Source organism: Ictalurus furcatus, chromosome 11 (assembly GCF_023375685.1).
Source record: "Ictalurus furcatus strain D&B chromosome 11, Billie_1.0, whole genome shotgun sequence".
In the NCBI taxonomy this organism is placed as follows: domain Eukaryota; kingdom Metazoa; phylum Chordata; class Actinopteri; order Siluriformes; family Ictaluridae; genus Ictalurus; species Ictalurus furcatus.
In genome coordinates, this window is record NC_071265.1 from 11,402,602 (window position 1) to 11,417,692 (window position 15,091).

Genomic DNA, 15,091 nt, shown 5'->3' on the forward strand with positions numbered 1-15,091 from the left:
TGCACATATGTCAGAGCAACAGTTCTGTGAAAAAGTATTTGCCTGATTTCTTTTTTTGTGAATATCCCTTACTAAATTGTTTCAGAAATTAAAACAATGGCAACCCGAGTAAACACAAAATACAGTTTTTAAATGCTAATGTTATTTATTAAAGCAAAAATGTTATCCATTACCAACTGGGCCTGTGTGAAAATGTATTTGCCCCTGTAGTTACTAATTCCTATGAAACTGTATTCATCTATGAATCTATGAAACTGTATTTATAATGGGGTTCAGCTAGACTGGACGCAACCAGGCCTGATAACTGCAAATAAAATCAACACTTAAACAGAAATTTTTCAACAGCATCAAGTTGATTAAAAGGTTTTATCCAGTAACACACTATGCCGAAATTCCAGAAATTATGACATTTACATTTATGACATTTGGTCTTATCCAGAGCAATTTACATTCATCACATTTATACATCTGAGTAGTTGAGGGTTAAGGGCCTTGCTCAAGGGCCCAACAATGGCAGCTTGGCAGTGCTGGGGTTTGAAATTCCAATCAGTAGCCCAATGACTTAACCACTGATCTACCACTGCCCCATGATGAGAATGAAGATGATTGAAATATATCAGTCAATATATGTGAAAGTTACTAAGCTATTTCAAAGGACCACAGTGAAAGCCATAATTTCCAAATGGCACAGTTGTGAACCTTCCCAGATGTGGCCAACCTTCCAAAATTCCTCCAAGAGCACAGCAACTACTCATCCAGGAAGTCACAAAAGAGCCAAGGACAACATCAAAGGACCTACAGGCCTCTCTTGCATCAATAAAGGTCACTGTTCATGACTCCACTGTTCTGACTCCATCAGAAAGACACTGGGCAAATAGTGGTGAGGTGAAAACCACTGCTAACCCAAAAGAACATTAAAGCTTGTCAGGGGTCCCATTACATCTGGAGTAACCCAAACACCAAATTTCACAAAAAGAACATCATACCTACGGTCAAGCATGGTGGTGGAAGTGTGATGGTGTGGGGATGCTTTGCTGCTTCAGGGCCTGGGCAACTTGCAATAATTGAAGGAAACATGAATTCTGCTGTCTACCAGAAAATCCTAAAGGAGAATGTCCGGTCTTCAGTCCATTAGTTGAAACTCGAGTGCAACTGGATTATGCAGCAATGATCCAAAGCATAGGAGTAAGTTCTAGTCCTAGAAATAATTGAAAGACTGATCTCCAGTTATCAGAAGCGTTCTGTTGCAGTTATTGCTGCTAAAGGTGGCACAACCAGATTTTAAGTTTAAGGGGACAATTACTGATCCTGAAATCAGGATGGGGCAAATATTTTTTCATCACACTGTATCTAGAGGTTGTATCATTTTGGGTAATAATATATACTAATTATTTTTACATACTGAAAGCAGTTCAGCCTTTATACTCTCATACACCAGATACACTCCCCAGTTATGCTTCATGAACCCCTAAAGGTTCCCAGACCCTAGTCTGAAAACCACTGCTATAGATATAATTAAAAGTAACAGAATAATAAATCTATGAATCTCTAAAAGATATCTACCAGAAAATAAACAAAAAGTCAAAACTCTGGGAACAAAGAATAATTGTAAATGTGATTAAAATACTGCTGCAGAACGCACTTAATGACATTATATTTACGCCTTTAAGAGATACTGTTTAGTGGTTTGTTAATAAACCAATTATAAGAAATTAATAAGTGGCTTACTGTTTTTAATTAATGACCATTTAAAAACAAACTATGTTAATTGAAATACATTTCATATACTGGATTAATATTTGAGTATCAGTTTAAAAACTGGTTATGTTTAATTAATACTTCAAACTAAATCTAATGCAAGCACTGGGAACAGCAAGGATGGCTCAGTCTGTTCCCCTTTATGGAACACTGTGAGGTCATCCAATTGATTCACAAAAGCCGGGATATGACCTTAGACAGGAACTTTATATTTGGCCACAGGTTTTCTTCCACCATCAGTGTATGCAGGGTGGAATTACTGCCACCCTGCTTGCAGTTCTCCTACTCTTATATAGTTGATATATAAGCTGCTACATGTACTTTCTGTGATGGAAGATGGAGATCTTCCCTTGTATAACAGTTCCTGTAGAACAGCAAACATTTTTGGCATCGAGCAGTGGAATGAATCTGTATGATGAAGTGCACACCATTAATGGAGCACTTGATAGATCATATGGATGGAGTTTCTCTTTGAGAACATTCAAGGCCTGTCTACCATGGGCTCTGGAGTTTAATATTTCTCCCTGTACTGCTGGATCACAGACTTTGGTCTGTACTTTCCACTGAGAGGTCATACCCGTACGCGCAGATGTCCTGGCTGAGGATGCCAAGTCATTCTGTCTAACTGAAAAGTAGATCTTACCAAGACATCCCATACATCAAAGCGATTAGAAGAGGAAACCAGGGCCACCTTGGAGACCACAAACAGGACTCAGTAGCCTGATTGTCAAATTCTGTGCAATGTTGGCAGAATCAGTATTAGTGGTGGAAACATGCACAGCAGGCATTGAGGCCAACCATGGGCCTGACTTGCCCTCTGTCGTAAGTGAGATGTAATTTAATGTTCACATCAAATATCAGAATTGGAAAAAATGTGATCTCAATGAGTTTGGCCATGGCATGGTTGCTGGTGCCAGATGAGCTGATTTGAGTATTTCAGAAACTGCTGATCTCCTTTCACTCACACTGTCACAACTGTCTCTAGAGTTTACACAGAATAGTTTATAGAAAAAAAACATGCAGTGAGCAGTAGGTCTTGTTGAAGAGAGATATCAGAGGAGAATGGCCAGTCTGGTTTGAGCTTACAGGAAGGCTATGGTATCCACTTGTTACATCCTTAGTGAGCAGAAAAGCATCTCAGAGCACCCAGATGGGATACAACAGCAGAAGACCACATTAGGTACAACTACTGTCAGCCAAGAACAAAATCTGAGACTACAGCAGGCAAAGGCTCAATGATGTTTTTTTTTTTTTTCTCCCCCTAATCTGTCAGCCTTCTGCAACTCTGGGAAACCATGCCTGATAACAGCCCTATAAATGTCAAGAATGATCTTGAGTTTGTGGCTCAGGTGTGGCCTCCCAAGTTTATTTACTTTGTTTCTTGAGGTTTCCTTGACACTAAATTACATCTTACACCACTAAACAGTATAAACTTTACATTATACATTATGCTGCACAGTTAAATTGTTAAAAACATAGCATCCTTGCATAGTTAACAGCTGAAGCATAAACCTTCTTCACAAAGTGCAACTATAAAAGCAACATTCTCTCTTTTATTTTATGAAGGAAAACAGAACATTTCACTTAAACTAATTCAAGGCTCCCTACTGTCTATAATGAAAGGCTGTTAAAATGGCACGTATACACTGTACCTCCTCCTCCTGGCCACTCTGCATCTCCACAGCTGAGTCAGTATAGGTCTAGTACACTGTGTACAAATAAAGAATGCCATGCTTTAGGCAGGCATTCTGGAAAACATGGTTACCAAACAATTGTAAATATTACACAGGCAGAATTGTACATACAGTTTCTTTTACTGCAATAACACATAGTATACAGATAACAAAAGAGAAAAACAAAATGTATAAATGGGTCAAAATTATTCCTTAAACCGAGTTATAACTACAACATTCATTTTAGAGCTGTAAGGAAGAGCCACATCAACAGAGCACAAAACACAAAAACAGACTTACAGTAAACAGCAAGGCAATCACATTTATATAACTACCTTTGTCTAAGGTTGAAAATGTAAAATGATCCCCACATTCTTATTACACAATTATATTGTTTCTTTCAAGTACTTCCGCACTTCAGATCTCTTCAGTTTCCACTTGCTTGATGATAAACAGGGTATAGTGTAGATACTGGCCAATGGGGGACAGTGAGGCAGAAATACACTGCCTAATATGAAATTTCGTGGTTTGTATTATTATTTTTTTTTTTAAACAAATCTGAAAATGCTTCCTTGAGACTGATGAATGCAAACGCACACAAATTGTGTCTGTGTGTGCTGCATACAAAGCTTTATAACTGTTCACACTTTCCTTCAGTCGGCTTATAAGAGATTAAAACAAAGGATGCAATCTAGGATTTTTATAATCACAAGTTTTACTCCATGACATGAGCTTGAAGTGTGAGTTTCTAAAGCTCTCTACAGCCAACACTACTATGAGAAGAGAAAAAGAGAATTTTGCTGTGGGAAAATGAAACAAAAATGATAGTTAGGGTAAATCGGCCAATTAATCCTAACATAAACAGAGTCCTCAGTGAGGAGCATTTCCTGTTGCGTTTACCTGGTTGGTTACAGATGGTCTAGAGGGATGCAGAGGGTTTGCAACCTGCTTTCCCTGCTAGATAACTATAAATAAGACTATATAAATGAGGTGGCATATTTTTAAATCATGTGTGCACAACAACATTAAAAACTATCACATGGTCCGAACACTGAACCAACATATTTCTGTTTAATCTTACAGGTGCATAAACAGAGAGAAAACGAGAGAGAAGGATGTGAGATTGTTCCTTCTTGTCTAGGTCTGTTTATTATGCTTTAACTTGGTGTTCTTCTTGACCGTGCCATTCTTTTTGAATAACTTGAGGACTCTGTCTTTATGATCCATTATGGTGTCATCCATTGTTTTCATCATGGAGTCCACTGAATCAGTCACTTGATCCACCACTTGCTGACAGCGCTGCATATTACCCTAGGGATGACACACAGACGCATATTAAAACATACTGAATACCTGTCTAGATCTAGTGAATACACATGTAGTCATATGCAGTTACCCAGTTCCCACCCACAAGTCTCCGCTACGGTATGACAGTCTCTGACCCGGGGAGGATGACGAGTAACATGCCTCCTTTGAAATGCATGAAGATGCTGATCATGTAACATGCTTAAAAGAGAGCATTATCTACTTTATGCTGTATACGTACATGATCTAAGAGATACCTGCTTTGATCAATAGTGAGAAAGGAAGGTCATCCTTTCCCCATCAAAAGAGCAAGACCAAATGTACTGCTTTTATTTTGTTCAATATTTTGCCTAAAATCTGTGTTTAAGGCAAAAAGTTAATTGTCACGTCACTGTTTTTGTAATGTTTTCAAGATGGGTTATAAAACTGCTTCAAACAAAGCACCTTTTATGCCAACCAGCCCTCAAACTGCACCTGTGCTAGCTTTGGGTATATCTCAAGTTCCCATATCTAATCTATGCAGTTATGAAAAAGATACAGAACAAATTCCAGATAGTGAATGAAACAGCATATAGAAGGTTAGTGATGTTTTGCCTCTTGTGCAGACCTGGATGAGCTCACTGATGCGGTGCAGGTCATCATCAACTCCTGCTCTATTTTTTGGGATGAATCCCCCCTGCAAATATACATAAGAGAAACAATAAACAACTTGGTAATATCTATACTTTCCTTTACGATAGGACTGTACTTCCAGAGGTTTACTTACAGCTATATATTTTATGCTGCTTACAATTTCTCCACTTCTGTTGTCTACTTGAGTGTTATGCTGCTTCTGCTGTTCTTTGCATTAGCATATTGGTGTGCTGTGCTGCATCTGGCATTCCAAGACTGATATTATCCAAAGATTTTTTTTTTTTGTATTCTTACAATATAGGTACAGTAGGGATATAACCCCGGTGACCTCCATTGGCCCTTCTCTATCATACTGCCTAATAATCCCATCTCTGAATTGGCTACATCACTCTCCTCTCCACTAATAGCTGGTGTGTGGTGCGCGTTCTGGTGCACTATGGCTACCGTCGCATCGTCCAGGTGGACGCTACACACTAGTGCTACGTACTATGTGAAGCGCTTTGAGTGTCTAGAAAAGTGCTATATGAATGTAACTGTAACTAACTAACTAACAATAAGCCTGCTACTACATACAGTGCTGTGCAAAAGTCTTTCGCACATGCAAAGAAATGCTGTAGAGCAAAGATGTCATCAAAAATAATTAAATGAAATGTTTCTCCATTAAAAAAAAAAATACAATAAAGAGCAGTAAACAGTAATAAATGAAACAATGGCAATATTTGGCGTGACGAGCCTATGCTTAAAAAAAAAAGTAGGCTCAGGTAGAATTTGTGCAGTTTTATAAGGTAATGAGCTGTAGGTTTTATTGAGCATCTTACAGAACCAGTCACGGTTCTACTGGACACTTTGACCTTCGCACTCGCTTCTTATTTTTGCAGCAAAATCCAGCAGCTTTCATTCTGTTTTTGTCTGAAAAGTGTCTCTAACCACTTAATATGCTGCTTTCTTTACTGACATACAAACATTTTTCTGTAATGTTTAATTTTGTGCTACAAAACTAATGTTTGGAAAGCTAAAATGTTTTTGTACTGACTTGATAATGTAGAAGTCATAAAATAAAAAAATCTATAACAAAGTTTGTACTAAAAAAAAATAGGGTGCCTAAAACTTTTGCGCAGTACTGAATGTGTAGGATAAAATGAGTTAAAATCCCAGTATCGAAAAACAAGCTGCCACTGCTGGACACTTGAGCAACACACTTAATGCAAAGATACTTGTGGGTGAGATATATATGCAAAAGAGAAACATACATGTATTTCAGTTCAGGAAAGTTCAGAACTTTTGAGAAATATAGAGAAAATGTCAAATTTGTCCCCACCAGGTTTGGCAGGAAGCCAAAGAACGGGTCCCTTTTCTTTTTTTGATGATTGAAGGGCTCAGACTGTTCATCAGCCTCTTTCTCTCTCTTCTGATGGAGAACTTCCTCTCGCTTTTTCTGCCTCTCCAGAGCATCCAGCTCTTCAGCCCTGCACTCCTGCAACAAAATGGCCTACAAACCACAGACATGATGAGTTAAGTATGTATATATTTTGTAATATGTATATATATGTAAATATATTTTCCTTGTCATAAATAAAATCATTAAGACAATAAGAAGGCAAGTATAGAATACAAAATAAGTATATACAGTATAGAAGTATCTGGTATAGAGTAGACCTTCATTGGAATAGTAGTGCTTTGAATACTGAAGGTATTATGTATTAATATTTATGCATAGGTCTTTAGCGAATAGCACAATAAGAAGTTTCAGGTTAGTAACGCACATCTTTCTTTATCTTCTGAACAGTTTTCCGGGAATGCATGCCTCTGACATAAGCCTGAAGGAGGATGACAGCGGCTCTCTTTCGCTTCCACTCCTTCCTGGCAAAGTAGCCACGGATCTGCGCCTGCAGCAGCAAGGTGGCCTTACGCTCCAGTTCGTACTGGTGTGCTAACTGACATGAGCGCACAGTGGCCTGAAGACGAGCATATCCCAAATCTACCTGTGCATAAGATCACGGGCTCAATCACCACACAACACTCAGATGCCTTTCCAAAGACAGCCTTTAAAAGAAAATATGAGAACCATTCAGGCCCAGCTTATTATCCAACTGTTATAACTCACCACTTTATAGAATTTTCTGTCTGTGTGTCTACGCCAATACTTCTGCACAACCACAGCTGCAGACCTTTGTTTAAGAAACTGTTTCCTGCAGTCAGGAAGATTAAGATTAGCATAATGAGCATAGTACAGTAGCAATTTGTATATATTTTTGGTCTTGTGTATAGCTAACCTGTGCTTGTATCGTCTCAGGACTTTCTGGATAACAAGCGCCTTCTCGTTCAAGGCCTTGTCCCGTTTCAGCTCCAACATGGTATCATGGAAATCCTGTAAGAGGGTTTGGATGCTTCAAGCACTGGGTAATAAATCATAGTCTACAGTCCTAGATCATGACATGTTACATTACATTACCTTCAAAAACACTTTGGTTTTGCCAATTTTCCAGTCATCACCTGCACTGAGCACATTCTTACAAATACTCTCACTGCATGCCTTCGCACTCTCCTGGAACAGAGTAAAATGTTTTTTGAATGAACACATCATTTATAACAGTGTGCATTTTTGCTGAACTCTTCAAACTCTAACCATGTCCTTACTCTAGATTTAAAAGGCCAAGTATTTCTCACCGTTTTTGGGTCACAGATGATGGAGTTGAGTAGGACACGATAGCGATCCAGAAATTGCTGGAAGGTGTGACGGATCGGGTAGCCAGCTTTCCTGATGCGAATGGTCTCCATCATGCCCGAGTAGCGCAGCTGACGCAGGCATAACTCTCTGTCAAACAGCTGGATTATACAGGAACCAGCATGTGACCAAGAAAGAGAACATAACAATAAATTCATCCCATTTCACCAGCAAAGTTATTTAATTAGTGTACACTTTAATATATAGAGGAATAACTGGATTATTTTGCAGTGACATTACCATGGGTTTCTTAAAGTCATTCGGTTTGATGCAGCGAATGAAGTAAGGCTGGCATGCAGTCACAGTTTTTATCAGGGAGTCCAGAGATTGACGAAACTGTCCACATAAAGTGGGCACTCGCTTCTTAGTGTCTGTCATTTGCTGAAAGGAGTTCATAACATGAGCGCAACAGCTCCTATCAAAAAGTTCATACACTAAATAGAAATAAAGATGAAATCTAATTTAAACTTACATGCAAAGAGTTCTTGAAGGTGATCATCATATTGGTGTTGGCATTGCTCTTTAGATCACTGTGGAAGATCTGTTTGAGGAGATTATTAGTGGATGTTTCCACCAACATGATGAGATCTGAACTAAGAGCATCCCTGTTCTTTTCCAGAAAACCTTACAAAAGAGCAAAATTAAATAAATCTCAATATTTCTCAATAATATTAAGCATGAAATTTCATTTACAATTTCTATTGGATTGCCCATGGCCAATTACCTTTTGAGTCATAATAAACTGGCCCGGCGAAATGCTCAATTCCAAACTTTTTGTCGTGACTGTTCTTAGGAGGGATGAAGACTTTGCTTTTGTCATGGCACTTATGCATCTTTTGCAGCAAGGTGGTGTCTGTGCCCTGACATTAAACACACAATCACATTAGTGATCAGTAAAGATCTGTACAGTATACAATTACAAAGCAAATTATTTTAAATGCTATAGAGTATCAATTAGTATTTTTTTTTATATTTCTATATACGTAGTTGAATAATGATTACCTAGTTGAGAAGACAAAGTTTGTATGATAAACATCAAACATTTATACCTTAGGAAAGTGACTCTCCTCATCAATAAGAGAAAGAATGTTGAGAGGGTTGCTGGCCAGCACATCGAGGGTGCCCTGGTTATCAATGTAGTCGATGTGTTTCCACACAATGTTCTCTTTGGTGTACTCCTCCTGCTCCATCTTAAAGACATGCTTCACAAAGAACTGCTGTAGTTGCTCATTGGCAAAGTTAATGCACAGCTGTTCAAAACTGAAAGAAAGAGCCACACATATAAGAATAAAAGAATATAACAGTCAAATATCAGACAAATAGTATCAATGCATTTCTATATATTTTTTTTTTACAGAACCTGTTTTGCTCAAAGTTTTCAAATCCAAAGATGTCCAGCAAGCCTATTGAATGACTGGTATCGTTGGACTCCTCAGAGGATCGCTTGTAGATGGCACTATTGATTTTCTCCACAATCCACATGAACAATCTTCCATAGATGGCCTGTGCAGAAAGATTACCCTCATGGTTAGCAGAGCTGAAAGATTTCATTTAAGGCTAACAGGAATGGTACAGAAAAACAAACATGTATTTTTTACATGATCACAAAATGGGTTCTCACCTTTACAAAGGCATCCCTGCCATCATTTGCTTGGTCTGTGGTAAGAGGTTTAGATACACTCTCTCTGTTAGTCATGAAGGACCTTTGAGTCAAACTTGCATCTAAAGTTTTTATATCCACCTGGAGAGAAACATAAGAAACAAGTTAGGCACATTACATCAAAGATTATTATCCTTTTAATAAAAGTTCTCTTAAGAATTACCTCCAACAACTGAGCAGCCATGTTGAAATGGGTAGAGGTGATAATATCACAGCCTTCCAGATGATTTGAAATGTTGGCTTAAATAAAAATGAAAACAGACATTTTATTCTTATTAAGCATTATTGTTATGGCTTATCATACTGAACATCCAATAATGTGATCCTATGAAGTTTTACCCTTAACCACTAAAAGCCTCCTCACCCTCAAAGTCCATGTTGCCTAGGTGGAGGATGGCAGCAAGCAGCTTGTGAATTTCCCAGGACTCATTCTCTGTGAATGTCAAAATCTTCATGGCTGAGCAGAAGTGGGCATATTCCTTTTTATCATCCCGCCCCTCACAGGAAGTGCACTTGTCCTGGTTTAAAATCACAGTGACTAGGTAAGCCATTATTCAAACCATTATCTTTGCAGGTGGTATGAAAACAGTCATAATAGGACCATACCATGGTCAGATAGTTGTACTTAACAGCATTACTCAGAGACAACATTTTCTTCTGTTCAGCCTGCATGCCCATCAGCATGTAGTAAAATATATGGTAGTTCCTCTCCTCTTGAGCCTGGACAGGTTTTCAAATGTAAAGGTCATTAAACATCTCTCCATTTAACAACAAAACAAAATGTGACTCTCTTTCATTAAAGCTGATGTTGATTTGTCAAGGTCTACCTGTTGACAGACACGTGATTTCTCCAGGAGGTACTGCTCAATGCGGGCTCCTTCAATGGCTCCCTCCTTACTGAAGTGGATATCGATGTATTTCCCAAATCGACTAGAGTTATCATTGCGAATGGTCTTTGCATTACCAAAGGCTAGACACACAAAGAATCACAACAATATTGACACTATGTGATAAGAAAGCAGTAAATGATAGGTAATGTAGTTTTGTTAAACCTGTGTAAAAGGGCTGACTGAACTACCTTCCAGTATGGGGTTAGCTTCAACAATCTGTTGCTCTATCCACGATTGCTGTCCACTCACTGCTGCCAGGAACTGTAGCATCAGTTTGGTGCTCTCTGTCTTTCCTGCACCAGACTCCCCACTGACATACACAAATACACAGAACACACTCTGATGATATAATAAAAATTTACCAGATACAAAGCTGTTCTGAAGATACTATATGCTCAGGCAACCAGTTTATTCTAGTACAACCAGTACATCTAGACAACTTGAAACGACCCTCTAACCTATTCACACAGGCACAGACACCCAAGCACTTTTTAACTATTAAGGGTGACCTCAGACTAAGCACAGTGATAGAAGTGTGTTTAACTGACCTGATGATGCAGCACTGGTCTTGGCGGTTGCGGCACATGTTAAAGAAGCAGCTGTTTGCAATGGCGAACACATGTGGGGGCAGTTCACCCAGATGCCGGTTTGTGTACTGCTGCACCTGCTCTGGAGCGTAGATCGGCAGCAGCTGGTATGGGTTCACTGCCACCAGAATGGACCCTGTGTATGTCTGAGAAAAGAGAAAACGAAGCCAATGAGTGATGAAATAACTGTCATATAGTCACTCATGTAAATGGGCTAGCAGAGAAAAGCCACCCTGTAGTTCAAACTTAAAGAGGCATCAATATAATATAGTGTGTGTGTGTGTGCGTGGCATTCACATCAGATTATTTGCTGTAATGTTGTAAAGCAGATTATTATGGAAAATTGTGGAACCAAGAACAACAGCACCAACAAAGGTTGTAATGGTATGAAAAAGTGACCCAAGGCTAATTTCTTTCCAGCCCTGACTGTAGATTCATGCCTTCATCAGCGACAGTCATGGTAATGTCAAATAAAAATGCCACCTAAAGTTGATCTCCATTTGGGCTGATATTTTTCGGTCCACACGACAAATCCTTGACAGGTCATCAGGAGGCACATGTAAAAATACAGTCATGTGTGTAATGAACATGAACAAGGTGGATTTTTATTTATGAAATGAAATTTTACTCATGAAATATAACACTTCGGGTTAACTTTAAAAGTTTCATTATCGAACTACAGATATAACTTAGATTATTATCTAAGAATAGCTTAGATAGCCATCACATCTTTTATCACGGCCAGATATCACTGCCTTTAGAAATTGTTTTGGTCTTTGATTTTCTATCTACCATATTTTTGACAAACTGTGTAAGAACTCAGATTCTAAAGGCGCACTTTACTGAACATGGTGAATTCTGATTAAATTTGAAAATTTCCACTGATAAGGAACTTTGACTATGACACTCCCTGTTTATATAATGAAATAGGACTGGTAGCTACACAGATATGATATTAACACAAATATTAACACATACTAACCACTGAGGGCAAAGTCTAAGCAATCTCTCATCACACAGATGGATATGTTCATTCAATAATTCACAGAGCTCTATAATAAAGCCTGTAAAGCATTTTTTTTCCTATCTACAGAGAAAAACACGTATATGTAACTATCAGAGTGACTCACATAGATGATTCCCTCCCTGTGGCGAATCAGAAGGTTCCTGAGCAGGCCTCCTTCGTTGAGGTCGCCCAGCCGAATCATGTCATCTACGCCATTAATAGATGAGGCATGTATGTGCTTCAGGGAGCTGTACTGTTTGACTATGTGCTCCTAAAATTTACACACAACAATCAACTTTATCACACATCAAAAGACAACAGATTAAATCAGGAGGGCTCTGTTAGGTGATATTACCTTTCCTTCATCATCTATGAGTTGAATTTTGCCTGCTTCTGTGATTCTGACCTCAGCACCGATCGGCACACCTGTGCTAGAGTCCACCCACACATAATCGCCCTAAAGCAGAATTGGAAAAGAAAACAGAAAATAATCAACATATCAAGCTGAATATATGTGAAGTTTTTTAAGTCACCTTGTCATTTATATATATATATATATATATATATATATATATATATATATATATATATATATATAGAATATTACCTGTTTTAAGACCCCCATGACTGAGTTCTTTTCTTTCCCTGGCTGAGCAACAAGCAAGAATAATTAATTTCAGTGCTTTAAATAAAGACATTAAGACAGACCATCAACATCTCATATTTTCTAGAAGTTCCTGCTGTTAACCTTCAGTGTATTTATAAATTTGATTACATAGTACACACAACCATTTTACACTACCACGTTCTGATCTAGCACATGTATGCAAACAAAATAGTGCAAAAGTAGTCTAGACAAAATATCTATTAATTCTCACATGCAAGGCCTGATTATTACAATTCAGAATTACAGTGCACACTTGCATCCTTATATTTAAAAGCCTGAAAGCTTAAAAAAAAAAAAAAAAAAAAACCTGCAAATTTTTACCTGTTTTTACTGACAAATTTTCCAAGAGGGACAAAATCGCAAGCCTCTGACCCTCACTGTTTTGTAGTCGCAGAGAGGATCAGGTGCTGAATTTGTGTCTCTGCAAACAGCAGCTGTTTATGGCACTTTGACTTTGTTCTCTTTGCATAAAGCTGAGCGTGTTATCATATTGGCAGCAAATGATGGAAAGTATTCAACATCCTCTCAATAATATCACTGTGAACTCAGTGATGTGCAGACTATAAAATGGGGAAGCTCCCTATCTTGGTTCGATAAAGTAAACTGTACTGTTGAGGTCTATACTATTTATAGTGCATTTTTATTGGAAACAAATTATGGCGTAATGGAGAAAAATGATGAACCTTTGGACTTCGGAGTGAGTGATGTAGATATTAATTATTACAGGGGGTATTAAACTGTAGATAAGCAAGCTTGTGTGTCATGGCTACATAGCTGTGGTATCAGGCTGGGTGATAATATATACTGATTATTTTTTAAATTTAGTGAAAGGAGCATAGGCTTTAAACTGTCATACACCAGCATGAAATATGTGAAAAGGGAGGGCCGTCTTAAAATAAATCTTTCAGCAGAAACGACAAGGCTGTAAATTCAAGCGTCAGGGTTAATCCTTAAATTTCAGCTGCTCAGATCTATGTTTGGATTAAACTCGTTTCTGAGCACTAGATAGTAATGTCCACCAAATGACCAGAGACAACTTTTCTTTCTTGTGTCAAAGACGAAACATGTATAAAATCCACATTTTTTGTTAATATTTTTTTATATTTTAATATTGTTACGATTTTTTTTGGTCTTCTCAATCTATCCTACAGGAATGCAAACTTTTGCACTTAGCTGTATGAAGGCTGTCAAAAGATGCAACAGAATTTTATTTTAAAATAGAACGTGCTACACAAATCAACCTTTGCTTAATTAATTTCCCTCAGGTCCTGGAAAATGGCTATGCCTATAAAGGCAAAGAAAGATCTTGTGATTAGTTCGTTTCCTTGACACTAATAGAGTATAATAATAGAATTATATAGAATAGCATAATTATCAGGTGGAAAAATAAAAGCTTATTTTATACTTTAGTCACATGGCCAAGAATATATACTATATGGGCAAAAGTTTGTGGACATCTGACCATAACATTCAAGTGTGTTGACCATTCCAGATTTAGTCCCCCTTTGCTATTATAATTACTTCAACTCTTCTGGGCAGGCTTTCCACTACATTTGGAGCATGGAGCATGACTGTGGGTATTTGCCAATTCGGCCACAAAAGCACAAGTGAGGTGAAGCACTGATGGCAGGTGAGGAGGCTTGGAGTGCAGTCGGTTATTCCGTTCGTCCCAAAGGTGTTCAGTGGGTTTGAGGCCAGGGCTCAGGGCCACTCAAATTCTTCCACTCCAACCCTTGCAAACAATGTCTTTATAGAGCTTGCTTTGTGCGTAGGGACTGGAACAGGTTTGGACCCCTTATTTCCAGTGAAGGAAAATTGTAATGCTACAGCATGCAAAGACTTTCTATAGAATTGTGTGCTTCCAACTTTGTGACCACATATGGGTGTGGTCATGTGTCCACAAACATTTGGACATATAATGTAGCATCCTTAGCAAATTAAGCTTGTTTGAGGATTCCTACAGCATATAATGAACGGTTGTTAAAATGACACATTCGTACCTATACCTGCTCCTCCTGGCCATGCTGCATCTTCATAGCTGAGTCAGTACAGATCTAAGACCAAGATCAGAGCAAACCTGATGACCTGCATCAGAGAAGAGTACTGAAGAACATATATTTTGGTGTTATCTACAGCTTATATATGGTGAGAATATTATGATTTTCAAAAATTGTTAATAAAAAAAAA

The 15,091-nt window shown here is 38.2% G+C and overlaps 1 protein-coding gene across 5 annotated transcripts; it reads right to left on the minus strand.

Moving 5' to 3' along the window:
- Positions 1 to 3,565: 3,565 nt before the first annotated feature.
- On the minus strand, positions 3,566 to 15,019 carry LOC128614935 (unconventional myosin-VIIa). Of its 5 annotated transcripts, none has more exons than XM_053636655.1 (24): positions 14,911 to 15,019; positions 12,845 to 12,886; positions 12,593 to 12,694; positions 12,362 to 12,508; positions 11,193 to 11,377; positions 10,833 to 10,954; positions 10,582 to 10,724; positions 10,361 to 10,474; positions 10,119 to 10,272; positions 9,918 to 9,994; positions 9,716 to 9,835; positions 9,455 to 9,597; positions 9,144 to 9,354; positions 8,819 to 8,954; positions 8,567 to 8,718; positions 8,335 to 8,475; positions 8,037 to 8,195; positions 7,822 to 7,914; positions 7,643 to 7,737; positions 7,474 to 7,558; positions 7,133 to 7,351; positions 6,688 to 6,858; positions 5,344 to 5,412; positions 3,566 to 4,742 (listed from the first exon to the last, which is right to left on the minus strand). In XM_053636655.1, the coding sequence occupies exons 1-24, from the start codon at positions 14,938 to 14,940 to the stop codon at positions 4,569 to 4,571; spliced, it is 3,084 nt and encodes a 1,027-aa protein (XP_053492630.1). In that variant the 5' UTR covers positions 14,941 to 15,019; the 3' UTR covers positions 3,566 to 4,568. The 5 variants fall into 5 exon arrangements, with proteins under 5 accessions (XP_053492630.1, XP_053492631.1, XP_053492632.1 ...); XM_053636656.1 differs by having other exon boundaries at positions 14,905 to 15,019; XM_053636657.1 differs by lacking the exon at positions 14,911 to 15,019 and adding an exon at positions 13,226 to 13,718.
- Positions 15,020 to 15,091: the final 72 nt, after the last annotated feature.

Coding starts and splice junctions, on each gene's coding strand:
- LOC128614935 (XM_053636655.1), bottom strand. CDS start 14,940: ATGAAGATGCAGCATGGCCAGGAGGAGCAG. Junction 10,475..10,581: donor AATCACGTGTCTGTCAACAG/GTAGACCTTGAC, acceptor AAACCTGTCCAG/GCTCAAGAGGAGAGGAACTA. Junction 7,352..7,473: donor ACAGAAAATTCTATAAAGTG/GTGAGTTATAAC, acceptor TCTTATGCACAG/GTAGATTTGGGATATGCTCG.